Source organism: Rhinopithecus bieti, unplaced genomic scaffold (genome assembly GCF_001698545.2).
Source record: "Rhinopithecus bieti isolate Rb0 unplaced genomic scaffold, ASM169854v2 scaffold_6782, whole genome shotgun sequence".
In the NCBI taxonomy this organism is placed as follows: Eukaryota; Metazoa; Chordata; class Mammalia; order Primates; family Cercopithecidae; genus Rhinopithecus; species Rhinopithecus bieti.
The window spans coordinates 1,485,684-1,508,704 of record NW_016805866.1 but is presented as its reverse complement, the minus strand read 5'-3'; the positions used below and the strand labels follow the sequence as shown (position 1 = coordinate 1,508,704).

Here is a 23,021-nt window from a genome sequence, read left to right as displayed (position 1 = left end):
GTTTAGAAATGTATTCTACATCATAGAAGTAGTAGAATGCCAGCTGTTAGCTTTTGGATTCATTGAAGGGTGCAGTTTTATGAGATGATGTATAAATGTAAGTTGTCGTGAAGTTCTTATTATCTGATTTCTATTAATTAACATTTATGTCATGTCTTCTGAAGCTTTTTACTTTATTAAGAAAATAATACTAAAGGCTATTAATTATTAAATGCTTGCAATGTACTTTTTGCTCCATTCAGTTCCTCATTTTAACAGTCTTTCTCCAAAATTCTACCATGTATGTTATCTTACATTTTCTTATTTAAGTATTTTTGTAAAATGTGTGTTTTTCAGGATGTCTTCCTGGGTTGATAAATTTGCTTATAGGTTCCTTGATCCTACCATCCTATTAACTATGAGCTAGTCCCCATATGATTTTTTTGTTCTTCTTTTATCTCTTCTTTCCCCACTGGTAACTACTGGGATTATATTCACTTTCTGGGTTCTTGAAGAGTCATTACTTACTCTATTATGGCCTCTGACTTCTTTCTTTATTCTACTTAGTATTTCAGCATATGTGTAAGTGTTCTTGTAAAGCACTTGTAATTCTATTGGGGAATAGTAGAAGTTTATACGATAGATAAATACTCTTATTGCTACTGTGAGTTGTGTTTAAGCCTGACACATATTTTATGTTCATACCACATATTACTATATCTCAAAGTATGTTTAATCACTTCTACTTTGCTATGTGTATTATATGTTCTTGCCAATATTGTCATTGTAAATTATAACAAATAAGACTAGCATGAATCTGTGCGAGTCACTTTTTTGCAGCACCATATGCAAATAGACATTTAATGCTGTTAATGCTATGATGATGATGAAAAATGTCTGCTGCTCCTGTTGACTGAACAGCTGCCTGACAATAGACTGAGATTTTCTGTGTGCAGGACTTGTTCAATTTCTATGTTATGCTTTTCTTGAAGAGTGGAATGTTTCTGTCTATGTTTTCAGTGAATTTATGCTAGGCCATCTGTTTATAAAGCCCATTTCCATCATTATCAATTAATATTTATTGGGCAACTACTGAGTGCATAGTAATATTGTACAAACAAAAACCATTTTGCTACAGATAGACTTATTCATTGACTTAGTACTGTTTTATTTTATTAGAAAATAGTGAAAACAAAAAAAAATCCTCCTAAATCCAAAGGCATAAAATAACATCCTCTAACTCTGGACACTGAAAGATGTTGTATATTTACAGAGCTTTCTGTTCAAAGATATACAACTTGAGAAATTCTAAATTAAATTTCCATAATTATCTATGATCTTCTATTTGTCAACAATCCTAACTCAGTGGTCCTGCATTTAGAAAGTCAAATGAAGTATTATATTACTGTGGATTTCTAATAAAACTATGCATCTCTTTTGAGAGCAAACTACTCAGACAAAACAGACCTTCTTCTAGGAGCATTTGTTTTTTGATTTTGAAGGAAATCCTGGAAAGTGCACTTGTTGGGCTCACATTTAACTTTACTTGCAAGATTTTATTAAGTTAAAGATTGCATAAAATATAATCTGTTCCAGTAAAAGCAATGGCATGTTAGGGAATAATACTCATTACCATTGTTGCTTTTGAATTAAAGAAGTTAAAAGACTTGTATGTCTTTTTAGCATACTGGCTTTTTTATGAAGTAATTAAGGTTTTGTTTTGCAGATTGGCAAATTTACAACATTTGAAGAATGAAATCCTGACACTAGTCAACAGCGGTTTTATCTTTGAGTTATTATTATAGTCATGGTATTGAATTTTTGCGGATTCATTCATAATCTCTGGTCTAGTTAGCCTTCTGTGAGGCCCTTGGCTAGGTTTAGGGTAAAGATTGTGTCCACGAAACAGAGCAAAGGGAATTCGTGACTGAACCCTTGACCTTGTTTGGGTTCGTTGACACTGGGTGCCCTAAACAGTGGTAGATTCCGTAGGTATGGGCATAGTGGAACCAAGAAGTTTATTTGTTCACTGGGGAAAATAGGTCAGTAAAAAGCATCCATCTCTTCCACCAAGATAATTCCTATAAGAGCCCTTGTGTATTTTTGGGATTCTTGAAATAATAAACATCTTATTAGAAGAGAAAAAAAAAAAAATCTCGGCCATTCTTAAAATAAAACCTTGAGCTTTATGTTTAAATACCACAGGTATCTTTAAGGAATGTTATTAAGGATTACTATTACTATTAGAAATAGTGTTTAACTTATGATCGATCCTACTTAACTACATGATATTGGATATTACCCTTTGAAAAAGAGGAATTGTTGTATTTTGTGACTTATGTGCTTACCATTTCCATCTGGAAAATACACACGGTTCAATTCGTACCAAGTTTTTTGAATTTCTCTCTTACTTTGATATCCCTTAAGTTTGTGTGGTATCATAATAGTATCAGTATTGAATTCCTTTTGGACTTCTATCAAGCATTTCTACTTTTCACCTACCAAAGCGTGTGGTGTGTGTGGTTTGTTTTATTTTTTATTTTTTTAGTTGTAGTTGTTGTAGAATTTCCTTTCCTTGGTCATGGCTGAAAAATAAATTTCTTTGAACAATTTAAGTAATATCCACTTAGCTATTTTTAAATTAGATATTGGTTCAGGGATTTAGAATATGAATGCATTGTTTTGTTTTTTTTTGCCTTGAAAAGAAACTTAATTTTTTTTGTTTTGATTTTTGTTGGCACAGATAATCCCCAACTGGATGAACTTAAAGGCTAAAATTTTCCATTACTTTAGCTAGTTCTCATGGGGAGGAATCTCTAACTTGATTTGGGAAAAGCATAATTTAGAAATTCAAAGAACATGACAAAAAAAGTATGTGTTAATATAAATTAGTAGTACATGTTCTGAGCAATAAAATCCTGCTGTATTATGCATATAGAGTCCTTTTAAATATATGTATTATTTTATTAATGTTTGATGCCTTTGGACCTGTGTTTAGGCGTCCAAAAGAATTTTGAGATAGACATCAGATTTCCATCTTAAAAAAATTTTAATTAAATAAAGTTTCCATGATAGTGTTTTATACATACTCAGTACTAGAGTTAAGTTTTTGCTTGATTGAAAGTGTCCTTAAAGCTACCTCAAAATTTTAATATAGATAAATATAAACAACATATAACTTCAGTTTATAGCTCATGTGGTCTAATTTGGATTGGAATCACATTATATTCTGTTAAGCTTAAAATATTTGTCCACTGGCTTTCATTTTCTACCCATGTGAAGAGTTTAATTACAAAATATAGTAAGAACAATGATTTTCTAGTGTTTAGTGATATAACTTCTTCATTCTTTATTGTTACTGGAAAAAAATCTGATTTGATAGTTTGTACTTTCAAGTAAATGATGTTGACTGTTTAATATGAGCACATACTTGTTTTTCTGTAGTGTTGTTACTTTACCAGTAAATGATCTACATGTTCTTGCCCTTGTGACCAAAGGCGTGCAATTGTAGCACTGCTGAGTGATTAGGATAACTTGGGGTAGGTTATGTTTATAATTTTTCTCCGGAAATTTCATTGGCCTGTGTGGGAATTAACATGTGATTTTTATTTCATTCCCATGCCATCATTCTTAACCAAGCTTGCTGGTCCATTTAAAGCAGACAAAGGGCCTTTAATTCCCTATTTGTTCTACATCTTGGAGTGTGTTGTCTGTTAGAGCCTCTTGATAAACATGCTTGTTGTCAATGTGGTAGAGATTTTTATAGTTAAGTGAGAGGTCTACAAACATTTTCTTTTCCCCTTTTACTGCTCTCTAAAAGGAAAAGCTACATTTTTTTTTCCACTATATGTAACTATGAGAGTTTAGAATCACCTACTTCTAAGGAAATGCAGTAGTACAATACACGATACGACACACTTAAGGGAAAGAAGAAAAATTGTTGTTATTAAAGATTTAAATGTGCCCTGGGGACCCTCTATTAAGGCTCAGTGTTGTTGCTGTGATCTTAAACGTGTAAAAGACAATCTAAATCCTGGAGCAGGGCACGTGATAGCTTTTAGCTAAACTGCTGTTAGGAAACAAACAAGCTTTAAAGAACAAAATAACATAATTATTGAAATTCATTGGCATGTGATTTTTTTTTTTCTTCTTTTATAACTGCTTTTACTGGGTCAGTTTTACCATAATTCTAAGTTGCTTGATTTAAGTCAAATGGAAAAGAAATCCAGTGCAGGCTTACACCCTTAAAAAAAGGTAGTAAATTAGTTAACGTTTATTATTAAGGTTTAAAGAAATGGCTTGTAATTTTGATTTGGCTAATTTAAAAATGTCTCTCTTTGAGTATTGCTTGTGTTTTCAGTGTTTACAGGTGCATCAATATATATTTAATGGCCCTTAAGTGTTAGCTTTTCCTTCTTTGTCTTTCATTTTAAACTAGATAATGTAGAAAATGATTCAATATTCTAGGCTACAGTATTGCATTTGTGTTTTCTTGTTTACTGACTCATGGTATATAGAAAGCAGAGCTAGTGTTCAAACTTAATGGCATTTCTAGATGATATAGTGGAAATGTAGTAATTTGCTTTGGATTGTTCCTTAGTATCTCACTTTTGCTCCTTATTGAAAACAATAGAATTTAAGTTATCATTCACAAAAATTTTTTAAGACTTATGTATAGTTAGAGGAAAAGGAGAAATTGAAAAAAGGAGACTATTAAATACAGTTTTAGGCAGCAAGTAGAGCTATAATAGAAAAGTACATTATTTTGGAAAAGCAATATTATAAATAACTTATTAGATGTTGTAAGGGGAAAGTAAGGAAGAAAGGAGTAGCACAATATTATTTTAGCAAATTTCTAAGTATCCAAGAGAATTAGTTTCTTTTATTCAACCAACTTAAATGTAGAAATTTTGATTTTTTTTATGTAATTTTTTTTGAGGATCTCACTCTGTTACCCAGTCTATTATTATTACCAATAATAATAGTTGCATTTTATTGCACATTTGCTGGGAGCCAGACATTGCTTTATGTGCTCTACAGATATCAAACCATTGAGTTTTCATCATTACCCTTTAAGTTTGGTATTATTATTTCAATATGAAGAAGCAGTGTACTCAGTTGTTAAGAGGCAGGCAGCCATAATCTGTATCCTATCTCTGTCACTAAGTAGGTGAGTGACGTTAGGCAAATGATTCAACTTCTTGTGCTCCAATTTCCCCTTTAATAAAATGGGCTTGGAATAATAATAATTCATAGAATCATCATGAAGAGTAAATGTATATTTTGAACATATGTAATATATTTATTTATTATATGTAAGGAGAAGAAGAATGCCTGGACATACTAAACACTACAAAAGTGTGATAATATTATTATTCTCAAATCAAAATTATTTTTCATTTTGTTGATGCCTCTCTGCCTCTTTACTCAATTTCTATTTGAGAGTTGGAATTATGGCAGAGGGAGCTGAAATTGATTGAGTATACTTGCATCAAAGCAGTTTTTAACATATTTTGCTGTTTGCCTAAAATTGGTTTTCTGTTGATTTTGTTGGAAAAGCTTCTGGAAGCTTGGCTTTTCACAAGTCGTATGGACTTTACACATACACCTTGCTAAGTCTAAACACTAAAATTGTTAAAATATTTTTTAAGCAAATGGAANTCTCTGCCTCTTTACTCAATTTCTATTTGAGAGTTGGAATTATGGCAGAGGGAGCTGAAATTGATTGAGTATACTTGCATCAAAGCAGTTTTTAACATATTTTGCTGTTTGCCTAAAAATTGGTTTTCTGTTGATTTTGTTGGAAAAGCTTCTGGAAGCTTGGCTTTTCACAAGTCGTATGGACTTTACACATACACCTTGCTAAGTCTAAACACTAAAATTGTTAAAAATATTTTTTAAGCAAATGGAATGCATTTCAGATATTATGAAAGACGGTTCCAAGTATAATTTTCCCCTTTAAGTTTAATTTTGTTTTAACATAGAAACAAACCAAAGCAAACACTTTTATAGTTAACTTTTGAAATGTGTATTTTCTTAAAGTTCTTTTTCCTCATTTTATTAAAGAGGGGAAACTGTAGAAAAGAATATTTGTTTCCAAGAAAACTGTTAGCTATCTAGGCCCTCTAAATAATGTAGTAAAATTCCCAAAGATGGGGAAAAAAAGGAAACGAAGTGAATATTAATTAGGATGATCAGGAATTGTTTATTGTTTATATTTTGTCCCCACTGAAGCGTTCTTAGGGTTACAGTGAGTGAGCAGGTTGTAATTTATAGATTTTGTGTAACTCATATCCATGTCTTCCTCAGCCCTAATACATAATAAATTCTAGTAGTGACTTTCAGTTTTGTACATATTTTGGAATAATTTTTTTTTCCACCTCTTTCATTCCAGGCACTAAAGAAACAAGAAGCTAAAGCAGATGAGCATGAGGGGGCAATAAAAAATAAGCTAATACAAACTGAAACTGAGAAGAATCAAGTAAGATTTTAAAAGTTATCTTTCAGAGAATAAAGTCGTTTGGGGCCAATGGTATTTGTTGAGTGCCTTGAAAAGTGTCCCCAGGATCCTTTAGAACACTGTAAATTCTTTATCTTTCTATGTGGAGTCAATTGGTTCAACAGCTCTTCTACTTGCTAGGACTTACTCTTGGAAACGGAGAAGCAAGTTGTTTGCTACCTTGTCATCTATGACCACTCTGCTTTCTGAGAGGTGAATTAAACTTTACCTTTTCTTGTTGGAAACATTTTAAGAACTTGACGTTGTTGCAGGGTTAGAAAAGACCTGTCATTTGGAGACTGAATATTTTGGTTATATTCATTTTCATTATAGTGGACAGATACAGTAAGCAGCCCAGTTCTGAAAGCATTCTCTGTTTCTATTCAATTAAATTAAATATCAATGACCTTTGACCTATGTTCATGTTTATGAACTGTGTGTTCATGTCTATGAGCACGTAGAGCTTAGCACTTTAGAGTTAGAAAGGAATTCAGAGGCCAAACAACTTTTCCTTAATTTGTGAATAAGTAGATTTAAGGATGAGCTTAAAGTAATAGAAGATGAAGTGAAAATTTGCCCTGTTCTTTACTCCGTATTGCTTTTTTCTACCTACCATTGCCTCCTTTATTTTATTTCACCAACTCATGTAAAGGCAGCTTCCCTCCTGCTTTCAGGGTAAGCGAAGTATGTTAGGTCATCAAATTTGCCCTTTGGGAGTTGTGATGTTGAAATTACACAGGGATTATGACCAATATGGGCTTTGGTTGATTTCAAAGTTATTTTGCTTTAATTATGATTTCTTCACTCTATTTCTCCATAGAGACTAAAGAGCAGGTCAGACAGTATTTTATGTGGATTCTGTGATCCCCACATATACTTTACTTTTTAAAAAATATGACATTTGTTTTATGAGCCACATGTATAATTTTAAAAAAAATTATATACTGAGATTTAAAGATATATTTTGAAATAATTATAGATTTATAGGATATTGTAAAACAAGATGCACAGAGAGGTCCCATGCACCCAGTTTCCCTCAGTGGTAACATTTTGCATAATTGCCATTCAATATCAAAACCAAGAAATTGTTGGTGCAATCTACTTAGTTTATACAGATTTCACCAGCTTTATATATACTCATTTGTGTTTTATGTGTTTGTGTGTGTGTGTGTGTGTGTGTGTGTGAAGTTCAATCCATTTTTATCTTGTATAGATTCTTGTTACCACTACCACCATCAGGATACAGAACTGTTCCATCACCACAAGGCTCTCTCATGTTCTCTCATAAGCACACCTACCACATGTGCAATTATTAAAGGATTAATATACAGATAGCAGTTGTTCAATTGAAATGATAATTTAAAATAAGTACTACAAATCTAAGCTCTTACTAGCGTCTTAATATAAATGTGCGATTTTTATAAAACTACCTTACTGTTATAAAATGGAAATAAGTCTAGGACATATAAGCTCTAAATTTTTAAGAAACTTATGTTCTATCCTATTACATATTTCAGCTTGAAATCATCTAGGCATGTTAGGAGTCTGTAGAATATTTAGTCACTTAACTGGTCACATTTTTTTTTTTTTTGAGACAGAGTCTCACTCTGTTGCCCAGGCTGTGGTACAGTGGCGCGATCTTGGCTCACTGCAAGCTCCGCCTCCCAGGTTCATGCCATTCTCCTGCCTCAGCCTCCCGAGTAGCTGGGATTACAGGCGCCACCACCACACCCGGCTAAGTTTTTGTATTTTTAGTAGAGGTGGGTTTTCACCATGTTAGCCAGGATAGTCTCAATCTCCTGAACTGGTCACATTTTTTATCAATATTTATCTCATGGCAGTATCACTAAGGAAATTTTAAATGTCTCATTCTGTATTTAGACATTTAAAAATTTAAGGAATGTCTTATAAATATTAGAAATATTAGGAATGTAGGAAATCACCAATTAGATGAAACTTTTGAGTTATTGGGTCCCTGCAGTTTTTATTCTAATTTAGTTAATTTGACACTACATTTTCTAATTTAAAGGAAAAAATTGCCTTAGAATTTAGATTAAAGTGATTTAGAACTGGAAGGGATCTCAGAGACTGTTTAATACAAAATTTTTATTTCAGAGATGACAGAACGGAGGCCTAAGGAGAAGAGACTGGTACTGACTCACAGTTGAGGTGAAACTTACTAGATCCCGACTTCCTGAGGCCTGGTCTAGTTCACTTCATGTTATACGATTAACATTATTTTAATGGAAGTATTGACATATGTTCATAGTGAGAAATTTCTTTTATGTTAGCTGTGAATGTCTTCTGAAAACTTTTCCACTTTTCTCCTTTTAAACTGTGCCCATCATAATTTAGTTATCTTCTGTTCCATTGGACATTTTTATTTATCCTTTGTTGAAACTCTAGCTTGAACAGGAATTGAAGCTATCTCGAAAGTTATTGAATCAATCTGAAGGCAGCCGAGAAACACTTTTGCATCAGGTAAGTCTATGCAAGTTATTATAATATACTTTTACATTAAATCAGGATTGAGTAGCTCTATTTAAATGTCTTTGTGAAAGGAAAAAAAAAAAAAACCTGGGTCTAGAAAAAAATGTTTTCCTAAGGAATGTGTATCAGCACACCTAAGCAAAAGATAAAATTCTTTCAGGGAAATTTAGAGAAAGCTAGTACAAACATCAGCCAAAGTCCCCACTGTGTTGGTGTATCTTGCTGATTGCTGCTACAACTTACTACTTATCTCTCTTAGCATGAGCAGTGTAAAAGTAAGACTGAATGTATAAGATAAAATTTTCCCAGGAGCTTAATTTTATTCCAGGAGGCATTGGGAAGTAAAGGAAGAAGTAAACTACATAAAACAGACCTTTGCATGTTTACGTTACTTTGAATAACATTATTGTCTTTAATTCATGTTTTCAAGGTACTACTTGACCCTTTTAAACCAAAGATAAGGCTTATTTTATTTTATTTTTTTGGAGACGCAGTCTCACTCTGTTGCCAGGCTGGACTGCAGTGGCGCAATCTCGGTTCACCACAACCTCCACCTCCTGGGCTCAAGTGATTCTACTGCCTTGGCCTCCCGGTAGCTGGGATTATAGGCATGCGCCACCACACCTGGCTAATGTTTTGTTTTTTTTAGTAGAGACGGGGTTTCACCATATTGGCCAGGATGGTCTCCATCTCCTGACCTCGTGATCCCCTGCCTCGGCCTCCCAAAGTGCTGGGATTATAGGTGTGAGCCATCACACCTGGCCGATAAGGCTTAATTATTAAGTATAACATTTTGCATTCCATCAGCCCATAATGGGAGTTTGGCGCTTCTGATGTTTAAAGTTCAGTAACTTTAAATAACCATCTTACATACATTGGATAAGGGCATATGGGTTTCTCACTGCCTCTCTGTCTGTGTTTAATACAAACTGCAATTATACTTTCTTCTGTTTTGAAGTGTGTGTTATATAACTCACCTTCAGAATATGCTAGGGGTAGGCAAAGATGTCAAGCATTATAGATGTTCAGAAGGAGTATTACATTTTGACAATTGGTGCTGAAAATACAAGATAGCACCTGTTTTACAAAATCTTTGAAAATATTCACTGACTTTGTTCTGCAGCCAGTGGTCACATGGAATTAATTTTGGCAGAGTTCAAACTTTCCTTTTTAGAAGTTTATATTTGTATTTAATTCCATTCTGATTTGTTTGGAATTCTGACTTATAACCTCCAGTTTCAGTTATGGAAGCAAGATATTTCTTTGTTTAGGTTGTCATTGTGATTTTAGCTGAATCTTTTTGTCACTGTTAACTTGTTTAATGGTCATTTGGAAGTACCTGTTATGTGCTAGGTAATTTAGCAGTCTAAGGATAGAAAGATAAATCAGTTTCTGACTTCAAGGAGTTTAGAGTTTATTCAACAGCATCTATTACATACTTATTTTGAGCATTATTTTAGTATCAAAATATGCTAAATCATGATCATTTATCTTGAATTTAACAACCAATAGACCATGTTCACATGAAAGCAAATGGGTGAAAATAGAAAAATATAAAAACGTATAATACTTAATTGAAGCTGATTTGGGTTAATAGTAATGGAGTAGACTGAGGACAAAATAAGTGATTAAAAAAAAATCTGATCTCATTCTTTGCCTCCATGGACACAGAAGGAAAAACTATGCATTTATTCTTTGTGGAATAAATGAGAGGAATGAGGACATGGAGCAGGAAACCGTTCCACTATGCTTGGAAGGAGATTAACCTGGATTCAACTTGTGTTTACAATAGCCCATTTGAAGTAGGTCTTTTTCTGATTGTGAAAACTGATGTTTGATTTTTGACGATGTGTTTAGGTAGAAGAACTGCGTGCACAACTTACAAAAGCAGAGGGTGATCGAAAGGGTTTACAGCATCAAGTGTCTCAGATTTCCAAGCAACAGTCAAACTATCAGGATGAACAAGGGGAGGACTGGAGGTTTAGGAGAGGTAAAATGTCGATTTGTACCTAATAATGTGATAATTTGTGTGGGGGCTTTTTGGTCTTTCTTAGAAAATACTTTTCATCCTCAGAAATTGCATTCCTTTGTGATGCTCATATCATACTATTTCTTGATCTATTAAAAATTTTCTGATAAGTTGATAATAATTTAGCATCATCCCATTTTAATATCTTCCCTGCTTGGTTCAAACCCATTTGGGTTATTAGACCTACTTAACCACAGATGGTTTTCTATTAGAAAGAGCCTGCAAAAGCAGTAGTTTTTCCAGCCTCCTGTTCCCATGCCCAAATATATGTGCATATGTGTATGTATGTCCCAGTCTTTGTACTTACACTGTAAATGTCACTCTGTCTTTCACATTCTCTTATCTCAGTTTTCAATATAGGAGAAATTAAAGTTAATACCCTATCTTTTTTGTGATCTGGAGTTGGTGACAAAAATTAATCACAACTCAGAAGTAGTCATGAGCTGTATCACTGGCTTTTAATGTAGATTAGGAACGTTTTGTGTTTGAAAAATATTAGGATACCTTCTCAGTGGAGGTGTTAATTTAAATTATGAAATTTAATGACTGGATGTATGTTCAGGCTTAATAATGATAATATTGAGATTATATAATGGTTTCTATTAGGTGAGTTCACATTGCTCAGCTTCTATATTATTCCAATAATGAGGCTTCCTGCTCAAATGCTCAAAGTATTGGTGAAATTTTTTTAAGTGTTTGATGTACTATTAAATTCAGGGAAGGTAAATATTGCCCCAGGCTTTCCAAATATACCTCCATATGTTGCCTAAGCTAGAATTTCCACATTGCCAGAAAATCATCAATGGATGACAAATTTCGACAAACCTATTCTGATATATATATATATATATATATATATGTAGATTCATATATATATACACCATGAAATACTACTACATATATATATACACACCGTAAAATACTACATGATATATGTGTGTGTGTGTGTGTATCTGTGTGTGTATATACCATACAAAACTACTCAGCCATAAAAAGGAATGAAATAATAACATTCACAGCAACCTTGAAGGAATTGAAGTTCATTATTTTAAGTGAAGTCACTCAGGAACAGAAAACCAAACATTGCTTGTTGTCACTCATAAGTGGAAGCTAAGCTATGAGGATGCAAAGGCATAAGAATAATATAATGGACTTTAGAGACTTGAGGGAAAGGGTGGGAGGGGCAAGGGATAAAAGACTACACATTGGGTATAGTGTACAGTGTTCCAGTGATGGGTGCACCAAAATCTCAGAAATCACCACTAAAGAACTTATTCATGTAACCAAACACCACCTGTTCCCCAAAAACCTTTTGAAATAAAAAAATTAAAAAAATGTAAGTTACAAAATGGTTGTATTATAACATCACAAACACGACATCTGGCCCATGGTGATGGTGAATTCAAATACTAAATACTTAGATTATGTTTCCTCTAAAGGGATCCAACTGAATAGCTGTGCAAAGGGCTAAAATACAGAAATTTTACAATATGAAGTCTGAATTTATTTTAAAATATAAATCTGACACACTTTTAGGAACAAGAATACTCACCTATATTTCTCAGGTGTACAGAGATCATTTCTTTGCTGTTCTGTTGTGCCTACACTTGTCACCCTAAATGACATGCTCTCCATGTCTCTTTATATCTGTCATTATCCCAGTTGTTTATTAGCTGCATTATATTGGTGTTGCAATACACAAATCGAATGGGCACTCTTTTAGAGTTTGGGATTTTTGCGACAACAAATGTCACAAATTATTTTGCAATTAAAGTCCTCCAGGGAAGGTGGTAAAATAACATGGGAGCTAGACGCCCACCTGAACTCAACTTTGATGGTTAGAGGAATTAATATAACACTGTGTTAAGCCCCTAGAGGCACAGAAGGTGTTTGCCAACAGGGTGAGTGGTTGACAGAGTGGCAATGCAAGCGTAAAACTGCAGGAGAACACTCTGGTGGTGACTTTTCTCTCTTCACTTTGTTCTGGTTAGACCTTTGCCCACTCTCACTGCTACTGGAGTGGAGGGCAGGCAGCCAGTAAGAGGTGGAAAGGCCATATGGGGCCAATCAACTGCCCAGCTGTTCTGGGAAGCAGGTACCACAGTGCTGACAGATGGTCAGTTGCCTTTGAACATTACTTCTCCCCACAGGCTCACCCTCCACACAGAATGTTTTAAGGAGGACTTCCTTCTTGTAGCCTGATCATAGATTGGTTTGCCACACCAATTTCTAATCTTGTTTCCCCTTCCCTATTTTCTTTTTCTCTTTCTGGTTTATATTATTAATTAGGTTATAATTATACCCAAGAAACAAATGTTCTAATTTATGTTTCATTTGTCAGAATTTTATCTCACATTTGGAGCTTAGATATTCGACAATCAGAGGTAAATTCCATCCTGCTGAGTCCTGCCCACGGTTCTAGTGGTAGAATATAAATCTATTATCATACAAAATGAAGGGGATCTCACTGATAGGACATTACCAGCCTAAAGAAAACCACTTGTCTGGCATGAGAAATCCATTTTTATGAAAATCACTGAACCATATCATATGACATAAAATTATGGTTTAGATCATCCTGTCCTAAATCTGTATTACTAGATTTGACTAAAATTTTCTGTGAACAAAATCAAAATACTATTCACCTGAATTTGGATATTTTGATAACTGGAAAGAATGGCACATTTGCCAATTTTCACATTAGGAAAAAGTTGTTCATATGACACAGTATTTATACCCTCTGTGTGAGAAGGCAAGCAGCAAACACTTAAGTCCTGTTATGGGAAAGGCACCATGAGAGGTAGTGTCAGAGAAAAAATGGAAAATGGAGAATTAAAAGCAAACCACAGAAGTCATTTCCAGCCCAGCAACCAGAAAGAAACTGAATAACATAAAAACTCATAAATTTTATTGAAACCTTAAGAGAGTTGAAGTCATAAAACTGAGAAAACTGAATCCCAAAGAGTAACGGGCATCTCCAAGAAAATATGAGGCATACAGTTGTTTTGTTTTAGTCAGAGCACCAGACTGGAGCAAGAGATGGCCTTCATACAAGCAGGTAAAAATAAATCAACCAAAATATTAACAGATTTTAAAGGCAAAGTGGGAGCTACTGTGTTAATTGGAAAATGCTGAAGGATACAGACCAAAAGAGTAGCACACTTTGAAAAATTCTTTGCTATAGTCCCATAATCAAGGGGATCGTAAGAAAGATATAAGGCAGGGTAGGAGATCATACAGTATCCGCTAGTGATAAGGACATGCGAGATGTAAATGAGTGTTCCTGGGCCAGTTCCCATCCTTCCATAAGAAGAGAAACCCTTAAACTACTGAAGGAGAGGCCTCAATCTCTCTATATCCCAGGCATGACAGAGAATTAGAAGCAAAAACCATTACTCGCTGGAAGAGAGGGAGGAAATCCTCCCACACTAGGTCACAGGCAAAAACTCCATTATCACTGGTGAAGTTTAGAAGCAATAATAGGTAACTCATGACAAAAGGGACGGGGAATGTTCTTGGGATAGAATCTCATGTCAACAACAAGTAGAGGTCTTTTGTCTTGGGGAGAATGGAAAGAAACTGTGTCTCAATAGAGATCAGAGGTAAATCACATAGTTGTTTCAACCAGCTGTACCCACTACTGGAGTCACCCCAGAAGCAGCAGCAGGAGAGTCCCTGTAAGGGACTGCCCCAAAGTGTCCCCAGATAGGGCTGGTTGGGATTCCAAAGAAAGAAACACTAGATGCCAAGATGATCAATCCAAAGCATTTATTAGAGAAACTTGCACAGAGAGTGCTGCTGTGGTCCTTGAGACAGATAGAAAGAAAATAAATGTTCTACCAAGGTATATCCACAACAAGGGGATTGGATTATTGATTTATATGAGGGTTTAAGAAATTTGGCTCAGGGCTACTGTTAGTTTTTACATGTTTNTTTTTTTTTTTTTGGAGAAAGAGTCTCGCTGTGTCGCCCAGACTGGAATGCAGTGGCACAATCTCAGCTCACTGCACGCTCTGCCTCACGGGTTTACGCCATTCTCCTGCCTCAGCCTCCTGAGTAGCTGGGACTACAGATGCCCGCCACCATGCCCAGCTAATTTTTTATTTTTTTTTGTATTTTTAGTAGAGATGGGGTTTCACTGTGTTAGCCAGGATGGTCTCGATCTCCTGACCTCGTGATCTGCCCACGTCAGCCTTCCAAAGTGCTGGGATTATAGGCGTGAGCCACCACGCCTGACCTCTAATTAATATATTTTCTTAGTCTGTTTTGTGTTACACTAAAGGAATACCTGAGGCTGGATAATTTACAAAGAAAATAGCTTTATTTAGATCACAGTTCTGTAGGCTGTACCAGAAGCATGGCTCTAGCATCTGCTTGAATTCTGGGGAGGAGTTTTGTGCTGCATCAAAACAATGCAAAGGAGGTCAATTGGGGAGTGGGGATGTGTAAAGGGGGACCAAATTCAAGGGATGTCATGGAGTTCTGACAGCTCACTCTTGTCTGAACTAATCAATTCCCTTGAGAACCAATCTAGCCTCAGGAGAGCAAGAACTCACTCACTACTGCAATAAGGGCACCAAGCCGTTCATGAGGGACCTGTCTCCGTGACCCAAACACCTCCCACTATGCGCCATCTCCTAACAGCCATAGTTGGGATAATATTTCACCATGAGGTTTGGTGAGGACAAATAAACTATATCCAAACCTTAGCATATTTTTATTTGTATGCCATTAAGTTTCATTAAGTTCCGTGTGATATAATGTAAGTATCATTTGACCCAGAATATCACTTATTTTTAAACAATCCTAAGCTGTTAGCTTCTTCATCAAATTTCATAAAGATGCACATGAGAATTGTTGGAAAAAAGACCAACACATTTGTTATATGTTTTGATACTTCATAAAATATAATTATTTTGTTGTAAGTCTTTGAGGACTAAAATATTGAGCTTTTCTTAGCTACTTATCAGGTACAAAAAAAATTTTGGAAGTTTTTTTGTATATGTGATAATGGACTTCTTCACCTTTTAACAATTGTAGAGTTTTTCATTCTTTACAGAATACTTAAATTATTTAAAGACAGTTCTACAGTAGAAATCATACTTATCACATTTTCAGCTGGTATTTCTTCCTCTGCCCACTGCAAAATGGGTTCCACCTCTATTTGTAAAATTGACTTTGCATGGTTTGCTAGCAATCTCCTCTGTCAATTCCAAGGTTATCATTTCATTACTTATTTTACTGTTACTTGCTTATTTCTTTTTCCTTCTTGAAAGTCTTCCTCTGACTTCCATGCTCCTTGCCTTTCCTAATTCTTCTGCCTTAGTTATTTACATTCTTTGTATTGGAATCTTTTTGCTGTGTTCAGTGTGTCTTTTAAATGTTGATTTTGCCTACTATCCTATTCATGGCTTTTGTTACTTAGTATTTCTGCCTGGGAATTGATTAAAAATTATCACCTATAGGTGATAATTCCTAAATCTAGCTCTATTTGCTCTCCTAACCTTTGCCCCTCCAGATGGAGTTGCTCATTGGTTATCTCTGTATGCTGTTCCTCAGAATGCATGTTGATACACAGCTGAATTCATTATCTCCTCAAAACATGTTTTTCCTTTCCTTTCTCAGTGTATGGCATCATCCTCCATCCAGACATCCAAGTCTAAAATGCAAAGAACATAGAAATTATTTATTCTCTCCTCCATATAATTAGTTTCTACCTCACGCCTATTTATACATCCTAATATCTCTTGAATTTGCAACATTCTCTTTCTTATTCCCACTCCCCAAGCTTAAGCATGCTTGGGCCAGTATAGGACATGTAGCACTCTCTTGTCTTACCTATTCTGGCCTCTCTGAAATCTATTTTCTTTTCTACTACTAAAGGACACTATTATTATTTCTTATTTCTATATTAATGATTAAAAAAAGGACCCGAGAATAAGGAGGTTGAGTTACTTGCCCAAGATCACACATGAGGGAAGTAGGAGACTACAATTTTTTTTTTCCCCCCAAACTTGAGATCTTAACTGCTATCCTATACTGACCAAGCATTCTCTAAAATCGTGTGTTTGTAATGCTGTTTATATTTTATACTTTTTGTTTTAAATATTGTAACTTTGGGAAATGTTTCATTACGTATACTACATGTGTATGTATGTATAGATGTGTGTGTATATTTATCTTTACTAGTATATATATATGTAAACATACCAAAATATGTCTCCATATCAAATATATATGTTTCATAAAGCATACATATATGTATACATACATGCCTTCATATTTTATATAATATATATTCATTCTAATGTTGCATCCATATATATATCAAGAAACATGTATCAATATATACATATTATTGAGACGTTATATGCACACAAATATACACATATATAAAATGAAATACATATATTTATAAAATAAATACATTTACAAATAGATAAATATGTACATCTGTAGGTTGAATACCTATCAGAAGTAGGGAAAGGAGGGCTCATGGGCCAAATCCAGACGGCCACCTGTTTTTGTAAATAAACTTTATTGGAACACAGCTACTCCCATTCGTTTATGCAATGTCTAGGCTACTTTTGCAATACAATGGTTGAATTGAGTAGTTGTGGCAGAAATCATACAGCTGAGATATTTGTTATCTGATACTTTATAGAAAATGTTTGCTGATGCTTGGTTTGTAGGATAAATTCTAAGTTTCCTAGCAACACATAACTCTGTTGACACTCCCTTCCGCCCTCATAACATATGAGACGTATTGGCTACTTAAAACTACTGTGTGTGCAGTTACCTGAATGTTAAATTCAGTTTTGTACTTGTATGCTGGGTGTGTGCCTTCCCTAAAAACACCCCAGCTCCTTCTCCTTTGCTTGGTGAAATTTTGTATTCATTCTTTAAGTCTGACTTAGTTCTCAGTTCTTCCTACCTTAGTTCCTCACTGAGACAGAGATAATCCCTTTTACTGTTTGTACTGTTTCTGTATAATCCACATGTATCTATCAGTGCTCTCATCATCCTATTGAAATGCCCATATGTCTTCGCTTCTAATATATACAGTTTTGAACACTAGTGTTCTGAAGTTGGAATGTATTTTACGAATGATGTATAAATTTAATTTGTTAGTGTTTTCTTCTTTCATTCCCTTTTTTTTTTTTTTTTCTGGAAAGGAAACCACTAGAAAGATAGTAGTTTTTAAATGACAGTACATGTTCCAATTGTTGACATTTTAGACTCCATAAAGTAATTTATATTTTGTCTCTATTCTTGGGATATGTATTAGTCTGTTCTCATACTGCTAATAAAGACATACTCGAGACTGGGTAATTTGTAAAGGAAAGAGGTTTAATGGACTCACAGTACCACATGTCTGGGGAGGCCTCACAATCATGATGGAAGGCAAAGGAGAAGCAAAGGCATGTCTTACATGGTGGCAGGGAAGAGAGTTTGTGTAGGGGAACTCTCCTTTATAAAACCCTCAGATCTCATGGGACTTATTCACTATCACGAGAACAGCATGGGAAAGAGCTGCCCCCATGATTCAATTGCCTCCCATTTGGTCCTTCCCACAACATGTGGGAATTATGGGAGCTACAATTCAAGATGAGATTTGGGTGGGGACAGAGCCAAATCACATCAGGATGTAAGCTCATTGAGAATGAACTTTTATGTTATTTGTCCTTATATTAGAAGAAGGTCCCCTGTGTATCATAGATCAAGTATTTCACGTTGATTTAAATACTAAGTCAATTTATATTGTTAAATGATATATTAATTTCAGGTTGTAATCTCCAGATTAGTAAGGATTAGTAAATTGGTCAGCCATACACTATCAGAGATTTAATAGCATCATTTGTTGTTTATGTTGCAAGAAAATTATTTTGTGGATGAAGTGGCTTCGTTGAAAACTCTTTTTGTATTTTTGTTTTACTGTTTGGAGTTAATGTAGGGATGTGACACTATTCACAATAGCAAAGACTTGGAATCAACCCAAATGTCCATCTGTGACAGACTGGATTAAGAAAATGTGGCACATATACCCCATGGAATCCTATGCAGCCATAATAAAAGGATGAGTTTGCGTCCTTGTATGGACATGGATGCAGCTGGAAACGCATCCCATTCTTAAGCAAACTATCCCACCAAGAACAGAAAACCAAACACCCGGCAAATGTTCTCACTCATAAGGTGGGACTGAACAATGAGATCACTTGGACTTGGAAGGGAAGCCATCACACACTGGGCCTTATCATGGGAGGAAGGGGGGGAGGGCTTGCAATTGGGAAGTTTATGACCTGATATAAAATGATGAATTGATGGTGGCTGGACGAGTTGATGGGTGGGCACCACACAACATGGCACAAGTATACATATGTAACCAAATCCCTTGCACGTTAATGCACATGTACCCTAGAACTTAAAGTATAATAAATTAAAAATAAATAAAAAATAAATAAATAAAATTTAAAAAATGTGTATGATTTTTCTTGAAATAAATTGCAGTAGAAATCAGGTAACATTTTAAATTTTAGTGTCAAACTGGAATAATATTTGATGACATAGCAATGTATATGTTTTTGAAAGCTATAAAACTTGAAACAACAGGCTGGCAAAGTCTGTTGAATAACAGTGTCAGTAAATAGATTATGATAGCTAGAATATTGAAACATCAGGTCTCAGTACTATTTGAAAGTACATTCTTCTGTGAATAAAGAACAACTATTGAGCCTTACATTTTGTCTTTTAAGGGGTTGAGCGGGAAAAACAGGACCTGGAGAAGCAAATGTCAGATTTGAGAGTGCAGCTGAACTTCAGTGCAGTGGCATCTGAGTTAGAGGAAGTGAAACGGTGCATGGAGAGAAAAGACAAGGAGAAAGCACATTTGGCATCACAAGTAGAGGTGAGTTTGCTCTTTTTAAGCCATGTTTGAAATATTTTAATTTTATCTCATGGAATTGCTTAATGAAATTTTAATATGAAGATGTATTATTTTATGAACTCTAGTTTGAGCATTGATAATATAAAGTTATATTAATGGCTAATTTACCTATATGTAGAAATTCCTATGTATTCAGTTCTCTTTCATTCAGGACCCCAAAGCTAGGAACCTGGATTATTTTCCTTTATTATTTCACAGAGAAATCCTTTACTATTTTAAATTTGAAAATATTTTGTTCTAATAGCAATTGAACCCTTTCTGCAGACAGAAGGGACCTTTTTTCTTTTGAGAGAACAGTGAATTATTATTTATTTTGTGGGTGAAACTTGCATAATGCATAGTGAAAAGGTGTTACTGATAATTCTTCTTTGGAACCATAAAGGTTTTCAGACCTCTAGTTGTTCGGCATGAGGTGGAATTGCGATGCCTCCATTAATTTAGAGTTGTGTAGCAATCATGGATGATGTGGTTACCATGAATGAAGTATAACTAGGCAGCTACCATTTCCTGCTTTTATCTAGCATAGATGAGGTAATTATCGGTGTATATTAAAAATCAAAGGAAAGGACCCCATAAAAGGAAATGGTTTAATTCAAATTACAATTATGCAAATTAGATTAAACATGGATGACACATTTGGAAATAGATATGTATCAATCATCCCTGTATCTGTTTTTATGAGTGAAGTTTTATTCTCATTTGAAGTATTTCCAAAATTAAAATGAAAGGTAGAAAATTGGTGTTAAAAGCACCTAATTTTATATAACCCAAAGGAAATATTTAATGTTACTCGTCTGCGTTTCTCTTTCATCTTGTCAGCACATCAGTAGAAAATGTCTTTTAAATTTAGTTCAAGATTCAGATTGTAAAGATAATGAAATATTGACATACTCTTTACAAAGCCCTCTGCATGTTTAATAAAGACTTATTTGAAATTGTCTCAGAGCAATGGTAATTATACAACTTTTAAAGTTTGCTTTATGGGTTTTATTTTAGCCCTTGATCTTGCTGATGAAAATGCTAAAATATGATTATTTTGCTGAAATATGATTATTTTAAATACGAAAAAAAAAAAAACTATGCTGGTTAGATCTAAAAGGTAGAAAAATCCCTTTGCTTTATGTTCATAACCACACGTTGGTCCTCCCTCCCTTCTTTCCTTCCTTCATATTGTTTCTTTTCACTTGCCATAATGGTATGAATTGGAAAAAATCTCAAATATGTGAGCACTAAAAAAATTATTTATAATAGCCTAATAATGCTCTTATTCAAGATTCCTGGCTTTCTCCTTGTCCTAACTGAATAGTCCTTTTTCAATTTCATATGGGTTAGGGGAAGAATTTGAGTCCTCTTGGGTTAGTTTGGTTTAGTTGTATAGAGTTTGGGTGTGAAAAACAATTGGAGGAAAGGTTTTCACAACACATCAAATATTATTGACTGCCTGTTACATGCCAGACACTGTTCTAGGTGCTGGCAACATAGCAAAGAACACAAATGCAGTCGATTCCTTGTTTCTCACAGTGGATCTAAAATTGATGCAGGCTGGGAGCAGTGGCTTGTGCCTGTAGTCTCGGCTACTCAGGAGAATGAGGTGAGAGGATTGCTTGAGCCAGGAGTTCAAGGCTCCAGCGAGCTGTGATTGTGCCACTGCATTCCAGCCTAGGCAACACAGTAAGACTCTGTCTCTAAAAAATAAGTAAATAAAAATAAAATTGATGCAGAAAGTTCTTTGAGTTTGTCTTGCTTCTAAGAATAAATTTCTTTTGAGAATGAAAGTTTTTTTTTTTTTCCAGTTGCCATTGCAAAGGACATCACAAAGACAGTGTTTATCCCTGTAAGACATTAACATTAACTAGTCTTATTTTTTCTGATTTTCTTTTTTCAAAGAATAAAATAGTTAACTAAATTTGCAACTGTTTCTGACTTAGTGACACTTCTGATTATGCTTTATTTTTCATTGTAAAAGAACTGTTAAGTTAGAACAAGTGTGCTGTCCGTATCACTAATGTTCTTATGACACCTTTTGGAGGCCATTTGAATATCTTTTTTCCCAAGCTATACTCAAAGTGATGTCTCATGCAGACTTTGTGAGATATTAGGTTATAGATTACTTGATTGTAACCTCTAACAATTGAAATTTTTTCCTGAAATTTAGTCTCTGCTTTATTTTTAGAGAATATTGGGTAGTATGAAGATGTTGCCTTATACATTCTATTAAAAAAGAGAGATTACTCTTCTTTAGTTGCTTTTCAGAGACCAAATATGAATAAAAAAGATGCACAAAATGAGATCATTGGTCAGGCCCAAGAACATATATATAGTAACAGTTCTTATGACTTACTCAATCATTAATGTCTTTCTTTTTAACCTTCATTTTCTGCACCTCTCCTACAGAACCTCATATGTGGTCTTGTCAAATAATTCCTTTTTTCCTAAACTTCCCTACTCAGTTCCACCATTTTTTTCCTTGTTCCAGTTGTTCATTGTTTCTGTAAACAACTTTGCATGTCTTTTCTTTTTGTGGAAATCCTAAACTTTTTCCACCATGAAGTCTTTTTGGATTATATCAGCTGTAAGTGATCATTCTTCTTTCTGAATAATCCTTTTGTCCATATCACTAATATACTTATGGCACCTTTCTCACAGTCTCTTGAATTAATCTGGGTATGTTTTGTTAGACATTTCAAAGTGGGGCCAGGCATGGTGGCTCACGCCTGTAATCCCAGAACTTTGGGAGGCCAAGGCAGGTGGATCACCTGAGGTCAGGAGTTCGAGACAAGCCTGGACAACATGGTGAAACCCCATCTCTACTAAAGATACAAAAATTAGTCAGGTGTGGTGGCAGGTGCCTGTAATCCTAGCTACTTGGGAGGCTGAGGCAGGAGAATTGCTTGAACCTGGGGGGGAGGTTGCAGTGAGCCAAGACTGCATCACTGCACTCCAGGAAGGGTGACAGAGACTCCATCTCAAAAATAATAATAATAATAATAAAATAAAAATGCACAGTGGGCCAAAATAAAGTAGAAAAGGAGACTCAGAAAAAAGCCAGCTGCACTGTCACCAAGACAGAGTGAACTTTG

The 23,021-nt window shown here is 34.7% G+C and overlaps 1 protein-coding gene across 10 annotated transcripts in view; it reads left to right on the top strand.

Annotated features, from left to right (window-relative positions):
* Positions 1–23,021, top strand: part of CEP128 (centrosomal protein 128) — a 483,382-nt gene that overhangs the window by 95,721 nt on the left and 364,640 nt on the right. For all 10 annotated transcript variants that reach the window (XR_001885973.1, XM_017873844.1, XM_017873838.1 and 7 more), the window contains 4 exons: positions 6,374–6,460; positions 8,885–8,959; positions 10,826–10,958; positions 19,751–19,902. Coding sequence is in view for 9 of the 10 variants with exons in the window: in XM_017873844.1 (XP_017729333.1) it covers positions 6,374–6,460; positions 8,885–8,959; positions 10,826–10,958; positions 19,751–19,902 (447 nt within the window). In the remaining variant the exon portion in view is untranslated. The remainder of the gene's footprint in view (positions 1–6,373; positions 6,461–8,884; positions 8,960–10,825; positions 10,959–19,750; positions 19,903–23,021) is intronic.